This window comes from Thamnophis elegans, chromosome 3 (assembly GCF_009769535.1).
Source record: "Thamnophis elegans isolate rThaEle1 chromosome 3, rThaEle1.pri, whole genome shotgun sequence".
NCBI classification, from domain to species: domain Eukaryota; kingdom Metazoa; phylum Chordata; class Lepidosauria; order Squamata; family Colubridae; genus Thamnophis; species Thamnophis elegans.
In genome coordinates this window covers 105,658,289-105,677,904 of record NC_045543.1, presented here as the reverse complement: position 1 = coordinate 105,677,904, position 19,616 = coordinate 105,658,289, and the positions used below count along the sequence as shown (strand labels likewise).

The 19,616-nt window shown below is 39.7% G+C and overlaps 1 protein-coding gene across 1 annotated transcript in view; it reads right to left on the bottom strand.

Annotated features, from left to right (window-relative positions):
• KIAA0825 (KIAA0825 ortholog) overlaps positions 1 to 19,616 on the bottom strand; it is a 97,660-nt gene that overhangs the window by 29,376 nt on the left and 48,668 nt on the right. Inside the window, exons 12-14 of the mRNA XM_032213259.1 lie at positions 10,762 to 10,872; positions 8,073 to 8,209; positions 1 to 189 (exon numbers count right to left, since the gene is read on the bottom strand). Coding sequence (XP_032069150.1) covers positions 1 to 189; positions 8,073 to 8,209; positions 10,762 to 10,872 — 437 coding nt within the window. The remainder of the gene's footprint in view (positions 190 to 8,072; positions 8,210 to 10,761; positions 10,873 to 19,616) is intronic.

The window sequence follows — 19,616 nt, the reverse complement described above, 5'->3', positions numbered from 1 at the left end:
CTGATATATTATGTAAGAAATCCCACATGTGTTCTTTTTCCATGTAGTTCTGAAGGGCATCACCAAGAGATTTGGGAGATAAAGTGCAATAAGACAATACTGTAAATATTGCTTCAGCTAGATTGATGTCATTGTTCTCTTTCATATCTAAACAAGTACTTTGTTCATTACTTGTAGACAATTCAGATTCTGGAAGAAGAGAAAAGAAAAAAAAAAGAAAGAAAAAGACATATAATAAAAGTTCTAGTATGGCCATATATTCTACAGAACTATGGTTGATTAGGATTTAATCCAAATAATTACTAACCATCCAAGAGTCCATTACCTCCTATTTTTCTTTCCATTTTTCTTGTTTCTTAATTAATCAACTGAGACTAAATTAAGTAATTAAGTTAATTTCTTAATTTTGTCTCAATTGAGTAATTAAGAAACAAGAGCAAGATATCATCTCTTTGAGGAATTTTCAAGTTTGCAGAAACACAAGAAAACTATGAAAGCTCCCCCCTTCCATAGGAGCATTCCCCATTCAACTCTATCCTAATCAATCAATCAATTAGGATTAAATCCTAGTCAATCAAACCTTCCTTAATTCTTAATTACTTAATTTTATATCAATTTCAGTGTGCACTCATACTTTAATTTCTTTTTAATAGAAATGCTTTTACTCAAGAAATCCATTGATCCAAGCTACCTGAGAAACCTTCTCACCCTGATGGGCTTCACCTGCCCTACTCATCCTGAAGACCCTGGCAGCCAAGGAACTCCAGCTGTCCAGGAGAAAAGCCTTTTTCTGCTGTGGCTTCTGCCTTCTGGAACATTGTACCTCTCCAAGTGAGATCCACCTCATTCTCTTGCGCTTCCATAAGACCTTTAAAATCTGACTCTGCCAGTTGGCCGCACCACTGCATTCTAGACCAATTGTGACTTCCTAAGATACTCCCAAGTATCATTATTATTGCAATAATCCAGATCAGGGATAACCACAGTATGAGTGACTGAGTGCATGGACTCAGGATTCAGGAAAGGGCGCAACTTTTGGAAAGTTCTGAAAAGGCTCTCTTAGCCACAAAGTTCTTAAAAGGCTCTCCTAGCCATAACTTCTGTCTGTTTCTTGAATAGGTGTCATGAATCTAGGAGAACTCCCAAATTATGCATTGGAACTGTCTGAGATAGTCAAGAATTTCTATAATTGTGTGGATAACATGTTGAACAAAAATCATTAATCCTGATTGCACAATAATAAATTTTCTAAGTAACAAAATGAACTATTTCTGAACTGTTTAAATATTTAAAATAAATTTTAATAAATTTTAATATACAAGTTTTTTTCAGTATCTATTCAAATACCACTAAAGCCAGACTGGTTCTAGGAATTAAAACAAACTCACTTCCTTGAGTTAAGCAAAAATAAGACAGGATAAAAAAATTAATATAAACAAACAAACAAACAAACAAACTGTATAGTATATTGTGTTGTGTTTAAAATTACAAAATAATAAAATGTAAACTCATAAAGCCATTTCAAAACCAAAGATGTCAAATAGCTTATTTTTAAAAAAATAAATTACAATAGATTCTGTTTAACCCAATCAGTTTAAGATTGTGTCCATTCTTTGTCATACATATACCTTGTGCATGTGTCTGTGTTTATGTACATACATATATGTTTGTGTTTGTGTGTCTTTATGTGAGTGTATGTGTGTATACTCAGATCTTAACAGAAATAGTTTTGCTCAAGCTGTTAGTTGTTTTGAAATAAGAGCCTATTAATAGTTGTTGCAGGCAAAAACAATATATCCAGATTTCTTTTATAACTTTTGTCTATAATTATTGAGAATAAATTATTTCATTTTGAGGTAAAAGTCACCCCAAAATGGTAATGGAACTGTAAGGAACAGTCAGAAACTGTTCTGTGTGCAATTTGAACATTCTTGAGAGAGTAGGAATCTGATCTGACCAAGGATTAAAGGTGCTCTTAGAAATTGGTTAAGTGAACAGGCAGGTTTAATAACTATATCAGAAATATATTATTTACACAGATTACATTATATGAATACACAAAATTTAGCATCTAGTCAACTATATTTACCAGCAGAGAGTAAAAAAGCATATTATTAATCTGGTATGTGTCTGGAAATAAAAGGAGAAGGAATTGACCTCAGGTTAAGGATCCCTTGGACAAGAGCATGCACAGTGAAAGTGTGTACACATGGGAAATCCTTAACTCTTTAGCTTCACTCAGTTTTCCCTTGTGATCAATAGATGATAATGTGCTAAAGAATCAGTGCCATTGGATTTGAACCTCCAACAAAAGGGAAGTGTAACAATTTTAAAAATAAAGTAACTGCTAACTATTCTGTAAATTTAGAGAAGACAGACATTTAGTCATGTGTCAAATGGCAACATTCAATGCTGGAATAGATTTTGTCTCCTAAAAATGTTGCTTATCACTGCTTTAAAGGGATCAGATAATAGATAATGGAGCTGCCTGACACTCGTGAATTGCTATCAGTAAGAAGAGACAGCACAGATAAATGAACAGACTGATATAAGGCGCCTTAATATATCATTAGGGAATAGTAGTATGGTGAGCATAGAAAAGAGAAAACATATCCTTTCTTTTTTCATTCTCCGATAATTTCTCTGTATAATGGATGAATTGCCTTCTCTGAACCCATAATTCTTAACACTTAGAAATACCTGCCTGTAACTTATTTTCTCCCCTATTACTTGCTCATTTGAGACAGGATTTTTTTTAACCTTTCCATTTTTAGAACTGCTAGAAGGGGCCAATTCCCCCAATTTCCTTTGGCCAACTCCAGCATCTTGCAGTTCTTTACCGTAGTTTAGGTAGCTAACGTACACAGAGTTGAAAGTCGCAAAAAGACGTCCTAGATGCACCCATGCTCCAAGCACTGGAATCTTATTATGTCATCGTGCGGAGGAAAGACAGACAGGATGAAAGGGTTACTAAGGCCATGCCGAGCACTGGCTGTTGGACTGACCATAGACTCATCATCACCAAATTAAGCTTTCACATCAAGCCAAAGAGATGTGCACAGGGAAACAAAACTGTGATGAAACAGATCAACATCAGTAAACTGAGGAATCCCAACACAGCAGCTTCATTAGCAGATCTTGACAACCAACCCTCAGAGCTGCAATTAGTCAAGTAAAGGACAGATTAGCTACAGAATTCATTTTTTTCCGCCCCTCTTCAAGCAGAAAGACTGGAGAGAAAGGGGTGGCAAGAAAGAAAGGAAGAAGCAAAGTGCAAGACCAACTGCATGGCATACCCTACTATATCAAAAACATTTAGAAAGCTGTAGAATGCAGGTTTCAAGTTCTGCAAGTGGGCATCGCATACCTCCCAGAGGCTACCATACAAGACAAATTATGCATTATAAAGATCATTTGGAAGTGGAAGATACTTTCAATGTAATGTACCAAATCCTCTGCATGAATTGCCTCTATGACTATGTAGGACAGCGAAGCTAACCATAAAAGAGCAAGAACACAAGCAACAGTCAGACAAAGAGACCTGAACTCATTGGTAGCTTCACACTGCAATGAACAAGGACACACATTCAATTTTGCAGCTACTATGATTGTTGGACAAGCAGGCACAAAAACAACCAGAGAAGTGATCGAAGCCTGGAAAATAGGCCCCTCGTCAAACAACAGTAGTTCTGATTTGCCACTAGCTTTTCAAGTATTAAGAAGGTGAGGGCTGGGCAGCACAAGCGACAGCTAATAACTTAAAAGCCAGCCATCAAAACACCGCAATATAATATAAAAATCCACTTACAACAGGCACTATAAATGCCACATACACTCTGCTAGAGAGAAGTTCCCCGAAGATGGGCTCCAGCACGAGTCCAAAGCTCAGAAGACAAAACCTCTTATCCCAGTGACCAACCCAGATTGAATCCTGCAACATTATTAACAGATTAACAGTAACAGAGTTGGAAGGGACCTTGGAGGTCATCTAACCCAACCCTCTGCTCACGCAAAAGACCTGTACTAGGGATTCGAACTGCCGACTTTCTGATCAACAAGCTCAGTGTCTTAGCCACTGAGCCACCTAGTCAGGGATCTTGGCACATACCTTTATTCATAAGTCTACTGTGTTCTAGTAACAGCAATAGCAACATTGATAACCTATAATTCAAGTCAATTGTCGGTTCAACCAGTAATCATAACTTGCTTGATTGGGAGAGTTAATAATTTTGGAAGATTAGTTCCAACTGAAGATAGAAGACAAGTTGTAACTTGAACTAGAAAATAAAATTATATCCTAAATCTTAGATATGGATGTGGTAGTCAATCACTGCCTCCAGATTGTACTAACAATCTCCATCTATGATTAACTGTTAATGGCTAACATTAAAAGCCATAATTTAAAATCTCTCATACAGCAAGTTGTGTCTACAATAGAAAGTCCCCCTGATTCATCAGTGTCAACAGTAGGCCACACAAAGTATTCTAGAGCAGCATCATACTGCTACTAAGGCGGCATGAGTTTCTTTTAGCAAACGGCACCTAGCCATGCTAAAATTACAAGCTTTACCTTCAAATATGCCACATTTCCTTTAATGTTCTTGAGAATGTGGGTTTATCAGGAAAAAGTCCATAATACACCTTTTTGTGTTTTCAAGGACATTGGTATTTTTTCCTTGTTGGAAGCTAGAAAGATAAAGTGAAATGGAAAGAGCAGGCAAGATAAAAGCAAATGACTCTGCAAGGCTGCTAGGCAACAATCGAGTATCCATAGTGGCCATTCTTATTCGAGGCCAAGCTTTAGCCATAAAGGCTCTGCTGATAACATCAAAGCTGAGGGAATTCCCTCCCCATCATTCAGAAAATATATCCTTAGATAGACAATTAAAAATCCCTCAGAGCAGCCACAGTTATAAGCTAAACAATTAGGATTTTTTTCCTATAAAGCAAAAAAGTATTAAAGATGTTGATGAGAATACTAGTTTTCAACTTGTAAAAGTAGAAGACCACTATGCCTAAGCTGCGTGCCTATTTGAATGATTTATAAATCAAAATCTGTGCATTCATTATGTGCAAATGCCCGTAGTATAATTAAAAAGCAGACCGAACTTAAATTGCCCTATTCATGTAGAACTCCCCCAAATTCATGCACAATACCTTGGGGATAACAATAGCCCTTCCTTGGTGACTTTAAGGTGATCTACTTCTTGCTCCAATTTATCAAAGAATAATGTTATTTGTACCTCAGCTGCTGATGACTACATCTAGTTGAGCTTGTTGAACCATCAGAAATGCACCAAATGGATTGATTCTGTTAGTGATTGACACTGATAGACAACTTACCTAAAATATGCTTTTAGCCATCTAATTGCTCACTCACACATTTACTACGTTGCCTGCTGTTCATAACAATTTCTAATTGCGCCCTACTATGGTTTTACAGGGCTTTCTATCATCCACAGAGGAAGTGACTGAGGAAAAAAAACCTGTTTAATGTTGTTATCATGCAATATTGCATAATAAGATCTAAGTTCCCCAGATTCTTCAACAATTTTACACAATTTAAAATTCTATTATTTGAAGAGACTTGGAAATAGGTGACCACTGTATAAATGGCAACAATTTCTTAGGGGCTCCTGCAGTTTAGGGGAGTGGCTGAGTACATAATTGAAAGGCCTTGTATTCACATACAGGTATAAGGAAATGTATGATTTTACATAAAGACAGAATAAAAACGGTATTCCTGCTAAGGCATGGTATCCCTCTTGGGTCAGCAGCTTTGGATGAAAATGGAATACTGGTATCCTGGATGAAAGTGGAAGATTATCTCTAGATTGCTGTTTTGCAAGGAAAGTAGTTCTAATTATGCTACAGATTGAGACTGCGAGGTTTTTATTCAAATCCTAGCAATCAATAAATAGAAGCAGAATCAGGGGAAAAGGTTCAGTTTTAGATGCTAAATGTTAAGGTCCTATGGACATCCAATATATGGAGAGAAGGTTCTAATGGCAAAGCTGGGTAACAGATAAAACTGTTAAATAATATTAGAATCAGACATAATTTTCCTTATGAAGGTGATACCTTGCTACAATATATCTTTCTCTTCATTTAAGAAAATAAATGATCGCATCAAAGTGCTTAAAATATACACTAGATGTGCTGGCCAAAGCAGAAACCACCAGTAAGGCCACCTTAACATAAATGAAATGATTTAAAAGGATTATTGAGCAGTAAGAATGAAGTATACTTGGCTTTATGGGAAACAAACATCAGATAATCCTTTAAAAGAAATGTTTCATGAATAAATCAAAAGGAAAAAAAGTAAAACAATCATAGCAATGCTGAAATGGCAGTTAAGTCAACCTGTACTGACAAACATCCAAGCTCCAAAGAGAATGATTACTGAAATATCTATTATAAGATACAAGGATCTGTGTTCAAAGATGTACTTGTCCCATTTTGCAACAAAGAAAGAGCAATGGCAACCTTAGAGTAGCCAATAATTCAGGAAAGTGGTGAGATGCAGGGATTGGAAGCCAATATGGTCTACCTTTAGGAAGCCTGGATACTGTGAAAAACAGCTACAATGACTAATGGCTGTTTACAGAGGAGTGAAGAACATATTTGTCTAACAATCTGGGAGTAACCAAATACTGATTCTTCCTGACAAAGGTAAGAACTTGATCAAAAGTTGATGCACAGAGAGTGTACAAAGCAGGAATTCTATATGATGCAGTAAAAAGGCAGCTCATGAGATGACAAAAACAGTGGCAGTTGCTACTGTCCACCAATGCAAAAATATCAATTGCTGGACAATTCCATATTATAAACAGAACATATTATCATACTACTGTATTTTCATCTGTCTGATGTAAACTCATACTTGATAGGAAGTTTGCAATGTTTCTATCTGCTCCTAAAATATGAACCGTTGTACACAAATGCAGTGATGTATGCACCAATCTCAAAGTTGCAGAGATAAGTGTGGACAAAAATCACAAATATGTTGCATCTTGCTTACTGATATATGATTATACAGATTGAAGAAGCACAGATGAGACAAATATTGCTACTGTTTGTGAGAATAATCATGGATCATAGGAAAGATGAGCACATATGTCACACAAACAAATAAAGAAGCAAGCAAGCAAACCACCTACTGAAAACTTATTCCAATGTACTTTTTTTCATAAGACTTCTTTACATAGGATCTAAAATCTTACAAGGTAGAGGGAAAGGATTGCTACCCTACTTAAACTAGGGAGGACAATAATGGTGTTTCAGGACTTCAGAGAATGAATCTAAATTTTTGAACCATTATTAATAGTTAGGGGTTATTCTTCAGAATCTGTTAGAGTAATTCAGAACTAAGCAAATAGCAAGGAAGAGAGAAATGAAGTACTACAATAGATATCTGTCTTTCTCACTATCAGTGCACATGCTAATACAACCATTGGAAGCAGTTGTTAAAATGAATTGGAGGATCTGAAGGCCTTGATATTACTTCAAAAAACTTTTAATGCCTTTGTATTCAAGAGGGAGTACGATTGTGACAAAAATCAGTTTTCAGATGATGGAATAATTTAAGATAAATTGAGACCTACAGAATTTCACTGTATAGCGGCCTGCTATTATTAGCTCCATAGCAGCATTTGAATCTCAAAGTGCAAATGCTTCTTCTAACTAAAATCATTATTTTACATAAATAAAAGTGAGTAGGTACTTGAGATTTATTACATTATTACTTATGAATATGTATCTTATATCATCTATTACTTATGTTCAGTATATGTGTGCCTGCATCATTTTCTCCTCCATTCTGAAATGTATAAATATGCATCTCTTTGTCTGCAATAGGGTCTTTTACGATAATTTTGGAAGAGACCCCTTCAGTATGTACTGTCTAATAAACAATGCAGTGAGCTTTGATTATTTGTTGTTTTGATTCCACAATATCATAAAGTCCTCCTATTAATATTCAAATAATTTAAAAGGTTAGGGTTAAAACTATGAAAAATATCATTATATTTGCACATTCACATTATTAGAAACATGATAAAATTAATACTTACTAAAACTTCTCAGCAAAATTTTCACTAAGAGGCAATCATGATGTAGCAGTGTTCGCAAAAGCAAGTTCCAGTTACAATATGGCTGGGATAATAGTAACTTCAGATGACACTGAGTTGTCATTTCTCCAGCTGGAGTCCTTTCAAAATAAAAGATACATACAGAATAATATATATAATTTACCTGTGAAATCAACAGCCCTAAAAGTTTAGGGTAATCCTAATTCCTTTGAACTTTAATTCCCCAGTTTGCTGAATGATGTCATGTCTGCTTACTATATGTATACTTGATGCTATTGAGCAGTGGTGGGTTCTGGGTCCCGTTGCAACCGGTATGCTGCAACTGGGCCCAGTGTCCACGACATGCACGTGTACAGTGCACGTGCAGCAAGCACATGTGTACTTACCGCCCGCAACGCTCTAGCTGTTCAGCAGAGCAGTGTGCCGGCGCCGTACATTCTGTGCACGTGTTCAAAAGCCCCGATAGACTCAAATACAGGTAAGGAGGGTGAGCAGGTGGATGGGCCCTCCATAGCACATACCGGAACGGTACCTGGTGCTCCCAGCAGGCACCGGTACGCCAGTACCAGGGCGTACCAATTGTATCCCACCACTGCTATTATATTTATCTTAACACCCTAAAAGCCGGTTAACATATGCTAAACGAATAATACACCTATAACAGTTACAAGGCAACCTCACTTAGTTTCTTTATTGGGACTATTAATTCTCTTGTTTCACAAGCCAGGCATTGTTTAATGTTTATATAAATATGAAATATTTTAGTATAATTGAGGATTATATATATTTAGAGTTAGTGCTGTAAATATTTGAAATGAAGTCTAAAGTCATAATTAAAGCAAAATTATAACACGCACACACACACACACACACACACACACACAACTAAAGTTCAGTATTAGAACACACTATTAGAGACATGTATTTAATAGAAATCTGCCTCTAAAATAAGAATGCTTCGTGGAGCGTGTTTGGGAATATTTTATCTTCAACTACCGTATATCCTACAATATTGGATGAAGGCACAAGCTTTCTATAATAAAACAAAAAAATAAACAGTTTAATTTATTTAAACAAAATTTATGTAAGAGAAATTCTTAATATGTTGTGTTCCTATATAGGTTCTGACACATAATAGAAAGAAAGAAAAATATACAATGGTTGGTTACAATTTTAAATGAAGCTTTTTCGGGCTGTTTTAGGATTTTAATTTCTTGGTTAGAAATAAATTGTGCTATATAATTTAAAAAAAAACCTTAATTGTAGCCTTTTAGCATGCCTTACAGTTAAACGCATAATTATACCAGCACATCATTCTAGATTGCACACTTGCAAAACATATTCAATACAAAGGCTATTTATTAGACAGCTTATTCTTCAGCTTCATATCACAATACACAAACTTTTTTCATATACATTTATTTGAATATTAATTAAACTTAACATTATAACAATGCCTTAAACCTATTCATAATTCAATATCTATCATAAAATATAATTTAACAGCAAATTGACTTTACATTTATTAATTAGAAAACAGCAGGATCTTTGTAACATGGAGTTCATACAAACTTACATCTAACCAGGCGGAGTGTTATTTTTCAGTATTTAGCAATTACTCTAGACTCTTTAAAGCACAGTGCAAATTAAAATGTTCACTCACTCTTTGTGTTAATACTAATAAACTACTGAAAACTTTTCGCTGGTCGTATGGAGAAACATACGTTACTTCATCTTTCAAGCTCATATAGCCACAAATGTAAGACTAGCCACACCCACATACAGCAGAAGATTAACTACATATAAAATATGACATGAATAAACAATTCTATACTGAGGAAAGTTATGGTTTGCATCCATCTGAATAAAACATTGTTGCAGTTGGAGAGTAGCTCATCATATTACCATATACAGACTTCTGGCAGCATCAACATCTTCTATATACTTTTTACAAAATGATGATTTAGCTAAGCAGAATTACGGTCATCATCATTTTGTAATCCCAAATTGGGGCTTTATTAAAGTATATAATATAATTACTGAGATTTTCTTTGAGAGCAATTTAATTGTATAAAGCAGAAGAGAAAAAACAAAAATCACAACTAGAAAACATGATTAATAAAGCTAAACATCTTTTTTCTTTCATAATACAAATGAAAAAAATCTAGTATTTAATTAAAAATTAAAGATTAGTAGGAAGGGACACAAAATATTGTGAGAAACCCAAACAGGTTTTGAAATGGATGTGAGAGGACTTTGATCCAAAGTTAGAAAAGAAATGGCAGTACAGCTGGTAGCATATGTCTCATATGTAAATTGTTATTACACTTACTGAAACAGCAAGAAAATTATGCATTTGCTTTTAAACATGCCATTTTTCTAAAAATACCAAATACGAACAAAGCAATAAATGTAAGCTTTAGTAGCTTCACCAATTCTCAAGACTGCTACTTTTTCAAAGTTAAATCAAATACAAAAAAACAAATATAAAAACAATTGCTTTATAAAATTTGTAAAGCAAAAACAAGTTTTTTAAAGAAACTAAACAATGAAATACATATGTTAACATAATGTTTCAAATTGGTATAATTCATTTCAATTTATCAGTAAAAGCAATAATATGGAACACAGACAGGGGTTCGAGTCTTATCTATATTACAAAGATACTTACTTTAACAATGAAGAGGAAAACTCTGATATGCCGGCTAGCCAGTGCAGTGGTTGGTAAACAGCTTGTTCCAAAATATCTGAAGACAAGTAATCAAAAATGCTTTGAACTTTTCTGAAAAAAATAAGCAATTCAAAATCAGAATTTATCATATTCCTTTCAGAGGCAATGAAGAGAAAATAGGTAACTGATTTCAATTCCAACAGCTTCATGTTTAATGGAAATATTTTGGCTTACTGCCATGGTATATTATTATAGTTCAGTCCACTGTCCTACTCAGCATGCTGTAGAACAGCAGAAGATCAACCAAGGTAAAGAATGGCTTTTATGGACCCCACAGCTCTATAGCAGTAAGATATAAAACTTGTTGTAGAAGGAGAACTCTGAGTACAATTCTTATAGCCAGACTAAAGTGACAGAAAAAAGAGAGACCTGGCCCTATTTTTGCTTCATTCTTTTCTCCTTGTTACATTCGGAGTCCAGCAGCCAGACCAAATTATGATGGGCATCCCAAAAAGGATACTTCTGTGTGATCGGAATTTAGATAGTTACCAGCAGCAGAGACAGTGCTCAATGAGTAAATCAAGAGAGAGATTCTTAGGGGATTCACCTTCTATACCCAGCTCTAGTGCTTCACTGGCTCATTTGAGTTCATTTTTCTGTTCTGCTGATTGATAATGCATTACTTTTAGTTAGTAGATGTTCTTTTTGTATATAATACATGCTATAGCAGCTGCCTCATGTCTCAAAGCTGGGGGAAGCATCTGTGGAAGTATCTGATATCAAGAAAAAATTCCATATTAGGATGGTGTTATTCTTCTATAGTATGTGACAAGGTGAGAAGCGATCTTGTAAATTTCAGCACTGGTGCGAAATTATGAGTTGCCTAAATAATGATCTAATAGATGCCTCATAAAATTTAAATTGTTGAAAATCTCCTTAACTTTCATATAATATCAAGTTTCATGAATTTAGACTATTTTTTTAAACTCACAAAAAGACCGTTGGCTTACCTGAACGGTCGTTCTCTGGGTGCTGCGAGGAGAGTCCAAGCGTGGGTTAACACAGTCTATCTGCCCTAGGACTAAGTTTTTTCTCTCTTTGGCCATGCCTCCCTTTGCCTCCATAGTTTCAATTTTAAAACGAAGAAGCAAGCGTGCAGGAAGGCCGTTTCACAGTCATGTCCAGTCAATAGTCTCAATGCCAGAAATCCGGGTGGGATTGGACTCTCCTCACAGCGCCCAGAGAACGACCGTTCAGGTAAGCCAAAGGTCTTTCTCCAATGCGCTGCTTGTAGAGTCCAAGCGTGGGACATACCCAAGCTATAATGTTCAGAGACCAGAGTCTCTGAAGCCTCTACTACCTTCTGTAGAATTCTCTGTCCAAAAGAGGCTTCGGCCGAGGCAAAGATGTCAATTTTATGGTTCCTGGTAAATGCAGTGGGAGACACCCACATGGCCGCTCTACAAATGTTGAGAATGGAAGCCTGGGTCGCCCAAGTCACCGAAGTTACCACGCTCCTTCTCGAGTGTGCGGTCACGTGGCTCGGTGCAGTCTTGCCCTGGTGCTCGTAAGCAAGCTTGATGCACGCCCGTAACCAGCGACCAACTGTATGAGAAGACGCCTTGTGACTTAGTGACCCAGGAAGAAAGGACACAAAAAATGATTCGGAACGCTGAAATTCCTTGGTTCTCTTGATGTATATCCGAACCGTACGGCGCACATTCAACTTGTGCCATTCACACTCCCTGGGTTTCCAAAAGGACTGCTGCTGCTGTCTACCCCGGGACCCGTAGGAACCCCTGTCCTGATCCGTTTCCTCCCTGGGAGTAGGGTCTATGGTAGGTAGACGAGGTAGACGGCTGGTTAGATTCCTGGTTCCGAAAGGACTGCTTACAAAAGGAGCCAGAGTTCTTACGCTCGTTCTTTTTCAAAGTGGCCAGGAGGATCTTCTGTTTGCCCTTCATTTCAATGACAAACGTGTCCAGAGTGTCCCCAAAAAGCTGCCCCCCCTTAAAGGGAGCCAAAGCTAGCTTCCACTTGGCTTTCATGTTGGCTTGCCAGTGGCGAAGCCACAGCAGCCTCCGCGAAGTAACATTGGATGCCAATGCCCTAGAGGCAAACTTAGCGGCATTCAACAAGGCATCTGCCCAATACTCAACTGCAGTGATAATCTTGCTGTGGTCATGTTTCCACTGGGATTCCCTGGTGGGAGGTTTGGCTCTCAACTGTCTCAACCATAGAAGGGAAGCCCTGATGAATAAGGAAGCCAAGGTGGATGCCCTGATAGCCCAGGCAGCCGCCTGGTGCATCTAGTGGCACGCCTTCTCAGATCGTTTATCTTCCGCCTTAAGGCCCTCAAGGAGATCGGCTGGCAAATTAGAGGTAGAAATTAAGGAAACCACCGGGGCATCCATCTCGGGCAACTTCAACACATCCTCCATCTTACCCTCGACAGACTAAAGAGATTTGTCTCCCCCACTGGGATTGGTCAATGTGCCAGGCTGTGCCCACTGACGTTGAACAACGCCCATAAATAGATCCGGAACGGGAATGACCTTCTGAGTAGGAGTCATTTCTTTGAACAGACCCTCCTTGGGGTCCCCGGAAGGAGGAAGTGGCCTTCGCATCCTTGGTGGCGGGGCCCAAATGAATAGCCGTCCTGGCCTTATGCAAAATAGACTTGAACAAGGACAGCTTGAATAGGCCAGTGAAGGCCGGCTTGTCAGGTGGGAGATCCTCATCTATTAATAACACAAAGCCCTCAGACTCCTCCCCCGAAACCGACTCTTCCGTGGCCACAGAGGTGCCAGGATAAACCGGTGCCTGGGGCCCACTTAGCCTTGGATGAGCCAGACTTACTGGTCTCCCTGTGCTTCATGCCCTTGGCTATACCCTGGGAAATAGCAATAGAAATGACTTATCTCATTTCAGCAGACAGGGAAGGCCCCTTGCTCCCCCTGGCACAAGAGCCAGACCAAGCATGCCTGCTCTTGTGACTCCCAGTGCTACTCCCCTCCTCAGGTGGAAGAAGTCCCTGGAAAGGCCCCAGCTCCTCCCTGAGTGAAGAACTTGGGGAGTCCGGATATCCCCACGAGGCACTTGGAGATGAGGTCCTGGACCTCTCCCCCATGGGAGATAGGGACCTGCTGTTCCGGGGGGAAGGGGGATCCCGTTCACCCCCCTGGGAAATGGTCGAGCCTGGTCCTTGCCCCGCTTGCACAGGAGATGGCTGCTTCTGTGGGGCCTTGGCCTCCACAGCTCCTTGTTTCCGGGGGCCCTCCCTGGCCTTGGTGGAAATCCCAGAGATCCCCCGGGAGACTTTCTTGGTGGTGCCCTTCCCCCCTTTACTGCCCTTGGGGGGAACCTCGATCCTTCTGCGCTTGGCAGAGTGCCCTGCCTACACCTCCTGCACCTCCATTCCATCGTCAGCCATGCTTCAATCAATTAATTCGCAGCGGATAGGCACCAGGCACTTCACCAGCTGGCGGAAGCACACCCAGGGACACTCGGTGGTGGGAGATCCGCCCGAGGGCTGGAAATCTCCCACCAGCCGCCCCACGGGAAATCCGGGTACAGGTAAGAAGAGAGACAGGCCTGGCCGGTGCCCCGGACCAGGCCTGAACTCCCTGGCGGCAATCTGCAGCTGAGAGGCAATTACAAGCACTGTAGCGATCCACGGCAAGCTCCCAATGACCAGCTCCGCATGAGGTTCCATGGAAAATGGTGGCCGCTGCGTGCGCAGCTCCAGGGAAAAGCGCACAAACTACCAAAATGGCCACCGCCGTCTCTGCCGGACAACAGAGCACCACCGCAGCTGCCAGGGCACTCAGCCACCTGTGCGACTCGCAAAGACAGTGAGGGGGACCACGCGGACCAGGAAGCCTCCCGCCGGTCCCCTTGCTCGCTAGCCACCACCGGACAAGCTATTCAGTTTCCCGCCCTGCATGGGACCAGCGGGCGGTGAAACGAGCCAGCGCCTCCTCAGCAAAGGTAATTCAACAGAAAACTCAACGAACTAGAGTCCAAATAAGAGGAAAAAAACCTTTCAGAGAGAATTCAAGCTTGGGGGGTCCAGCTATCTGTTCTAGGACTGGAACGCTCCCCAAAACAGTCCAAATGGGCGGACTAAGTTTTAAAACTGAAACTAGGGAGGCAAAGGGAGGCGTGGCCAAAGAGAGAAAAAAACTCACTCAGTCCTAGGGAAGATAGACTGTGTTAACCCACGTTTGGACTCTCCAAGCAGCGCACTGGAGAAATACTTTTAACTACTAAGACTGCATTTTTTTCAAACGGAAAGGTACTGTATTTAATATATGGACCATAAAAAAATTATTTTGACACAACCTGGCTCCTGGTGACTTCATAGACACCTCATTTGTTTTATTTGAAATAATATAGAAATACTGCAAAGTGGGTATTTTCTGGCAGAGTTATCTATCCTGTTTTCCACTGTGTTCTAGAGCAGGGGGGCTTAATCTTCTGAAGGAAATTATTTTTGTGAATGAGTGACTGCAAGGTGAGCAGAATGGTGCAAAAATGGACAGCTGCTTAGAAACCCTAAATTCCCTCATCATATTTAATGTGAATTATAGTAAAGCAAGTGTTCCATCTGAAGTACAAGTAAACCTGCATTTACAAGTCTATTTAGTGACCACTCAAAATTACAATAATGCTGAAAAAATGACTTATGATCTTTTGTCACATTTATGACCATTGCAGCATTCCCATGGTCATATGATCAAAATTCAGCCAATTGGCAACTGACTCATATCTATGATAGTTACAGTGTCCTGGGATCATATGATCACCTTTTGTTACCTTCTGACAAGCCAAGTCAATGGGGAAAGCAATATTTATTTAACAACTGTGTTAATAACAACTGCAGTGATTCACTTAACAAGTGTGGTAAGAAATGTCATAAAATGGGGCAAAACTCACTTAACAAATGGCTGACTTAACATGAGAAAATCTGGGTTCAATCATGCTCCTATGTTAAGGACCATCTGTATTAGCAGACTGATATTTAAACAAACTTTGAGGCACAGGGAACAGCCAAATGCTTTTTCTCCAGATAAAAAATGATTAGATTTTGAATGAGTGCGAGTGGGGATGAGGTAATCTTGCCTTACATTAAATCTGAGGTCACATTTTTACATTCTTTATATTTTTTTTTACAATTCCTCTTTTACGGTAGTATAATTTCCAAAAAATCTTTCTTTAAAAAAAATAAAGAAATTGGGAAAATTACCTAACTGACAATGAATCTTGCTATTGGTTAGCTTTCCATTTTTCCTAAAACATATTGAGGCAGCATAAGAAATTGATTTAATATAGATCAGTAGATTATTGTAGCAAAACACTGGAAAATTGATGTTCAACGTACTTGGTGAAACTTAAAAGTGTGGAAAGAGAAAACCCCTTGAAATATATTACAATTAAGCATTCATTTCAGAACTAAAACAACTAAAAGAAAATGTGCAGAAAACTGACCCATAAAACTGCTGAGAATCAGGCACAATTGATAGTATCATCAACGTTCTTGTGAATTTATTGATCAATGATAATAACAAAATCAGCTAACACTTCAAGCAGTTACTTGTCTTCTGATAACTGTCCAACTGCATTTCTTCTTTCAGCTGGTCAAATAAGGCATCTAATAAATTCAGTTTAGTAAAACTGATCACAATTCCTTAGCTATTATTACTCTATTTTTCCCTGAATAAATTATTTTTGTACAAATGTCATTCTGGATAGAGATTCAGTTGTTAACATTCTTTTATTTCTCATTAAGATCATATATATTCTTTATCCTTTATATTTTTAGTAACATTGATGCCTTTTTTGGTCATCTGAAAGAAGAAATGCCGCTAGAGGGTTACTAGCAGCCAAGTAGCTGCTTGAAGTGTTGGCTGATTTCTTTATTATGATTGTCCAAATACCTCACAAGAAATTAAAACCTTTGCAATTTCATATATCCTCCCATTCTTTTAATGTGAGATGAAATACTCCCACAGAAAAAGAACAGTACAGCACTTATTTGATTCAGATAACTATGGAGATTCATAAACTGAAGAAGCTTCTTGGATGAAAATGACCGTTGGCCTACCTGAACAGTCGTTCTCTAGGTGTTGCAGGAGAGTCCAAGCATGGGTTAAATTTAGTCTATTCGCCCAAGGACTGAGTTGAAATTCTTATTTCCACGCCTCCTCTTCTCATTGAGGTTCAGTTCAAAAACGAAGGCGTAGTCAATGATGGACTGTGATCTTGAAGTGTCCTTTGGGCGTCTCCATAGCCCACACGCTCCGAGCAGCCTGAGACACCTGATAAATTAGGGACGAAGAAAACCCCAGGGCGGAGTTGGACTTTCCCACAGCGCCCAGAGAATCACCATTCAGGTAAGCCAACGGTCATTCTCCTGCGCGCTGCTTGGAGAATCCAAGCATGGGACATACCCAAGCTATGAAGTCCCAGGGAGGGCAACATGATCTTTCAGGGTGCACGGAGTCTTAACTACCCTCTGCAACACTCTCCTCCCAAAGGATGCCTCTGCTGCAGCGTAGGAGTCAATGCGGTAATGCTTAATGAACAAAGTCGGAGATGACCAGGTAGCCGCTCTACAGATTTCTTCCACAAAAACTTGTGTTGCCCATACAGCCGTGATGGCCACACTCCATGTGGAATGAGTGATGAGTCTAGGTGGTACAGGTTTATCTGGGATAGGAGTCTCGTCTTCTGAGAAATCCTGTTCCCCAATGTTATCCTCCTCTAATACAGACTCCTCCGTGGCAATGGAGGTGCCTGGGGAAGGAAGTCCCTGAGTTTGCCCACTCTAGCCAGTCTTGTGAATAGATTTGGCAGAGGAGCTTCTGGCAGCCTGCTACTTTCTAGTCATTCCAGAAGCAATGCCCCTCTCAATGGCCTGCTCAATAACCCTCTGCATTTCAACAGACAGATTGGGCCCCTGGTCTTCAGCAGGCTGGGGTCTACTTTCCCTCCCCGTCTGAGTCCCCTAAGGGATCAGGATTCTCCTCCAGACTTAAAGGGACAGGATTTCTCAATCATTGAGGAGGAATCCAGATAACCCAGAGAGGCTGCAGGAAAGGGAGCCTGGGATTCCTCATCCTCCAATGAAGGAGATATGGTCCTTGGTGGAGGCGACTGGGAGGGAGGATCCTGCCCCTGAGGTAAAGGACTTGAATCATGAGAAGGTTGCCCAGAGGCTAGGGATAGCCTTCGGACCCTTTCAAAAGTCTTCTCTGGGGCTTTATGTCTGTGGGCCTCAGCTCTAGATAGGACCTTGCTGCCTCTGGGATTAGGGATCCCCTTTCCCTTGGTGCCCTTACTGCCCTGTTCCACCACAGGAGGGTCTGGCCTACAGTATTTTGGCGAAGAGGCAGGATGTTCCTCTGGCGCCCTCTTGCCACTGTCAGCCATGATGATCTTCAACCGGAACGGATCTTCACGGCCCTTCAGGGAGACTCTGCAGGCAGTAGGCTGGCACCAGCACAAGCTGGGAGCTGCTGTGCGCTGTGCAGATATGTCCGTGAGACAGGAGTATGACCACGTGGCCAAAACTTTCCTAGGCTGCAATAGAGATGGTCCAGAGGAAGGAGGCCTTGCTGGAGCTCCGAACAAAGGCCAGAAACTCCCTTGTGGCAATTTGCAGGCTGGGAGGAAAAGTGCAGCAACTCCAATTGGCCGGCAGCGAAAAGCGCATGAAAAGCACTTCCAAAATGGCAGCCGTGCTTCTCGGACACTCAGGGAACTGTCAGGCATAAACCGGAGCCTCCGCCAAGGACTCCGGCAACTGCAGATGAAGAAGAAGACAGCCAGGAAAAAGGGAAGCCTCCTACCTTCCCCCGCGTTTGTCCAGCAGCTGCTGGACAAACGCCCCCACGATCGCAGGCTCCACAGTGATGAGGAGCCTGGAAGTCCGAAAGCCTCACCAGCGATTTTTAAAATGGCTCAAAGTTTACCTAACACTATTTCTCAGCAAACGACAAAAATAAGAAAAAGCTAAGCTAACTAATGGAGAGTCGCAGTCTATTCGCACAAGAACTGAGGAGCTCCCCAAAACGTGTCCAAATTGGGCTGGACTGAGTTTTTGAACTGAACCTCAATGAGGAGAGGAGGCGTGGCTAAGAATTTCAACTGAGTTCTTGGGTGAATAGACAGAATTTAACCCATGCTTGGACTCTCCAAGCAGCGCACAGGAGAAATTAAACTTTTCAAAGAGAAAGCCTTTAAGAAAGCCCAGGTGCCATTTAATTTAGATAACTTATTTACATATGCAAATCATCACAGCTTGTGAATCACTAAGTGAAAAAGATTCTATTGTAACAACATGCTTAATGATTGAGTGTCAAAAAACCACTAAAGTTTAGGAAGAGCCGCCCCCTATTTTGCCAAAAAATACAATAAAACTTTAGAAACAACATCTGAACCATACCCAGACTTAAAAAAAAAATTGAAATGGAATATGAATGTCATACTCAATAATCAGCATTCCTGTATGGAAAATGCTGAATGTCTTTGGCTATATAAATGCTGAATTTTGGTCAAAAAGGCTGGCCCTTTCATCCAAAATGTTCATACAATTCTCAAGGAAATCATATTTAACTACAAAGACTTTATTTCCAGTTAACTTACTGATGAAGAGACAAGAAAACCGATGTGAACATTTTACAGAAGTCAGTAAAATACACTATTTGATTAGTATTTCATCAGTCAGAAAAGAACAATCATATTCTTTAACTGTTAGGTAATATTTGATGTTCCCCAATAGCAATGCTAAACAAAGTACAATATGTCAATTTTTAAAAAGATTTATCAATATTTTCTTTTCCTTTATCCTC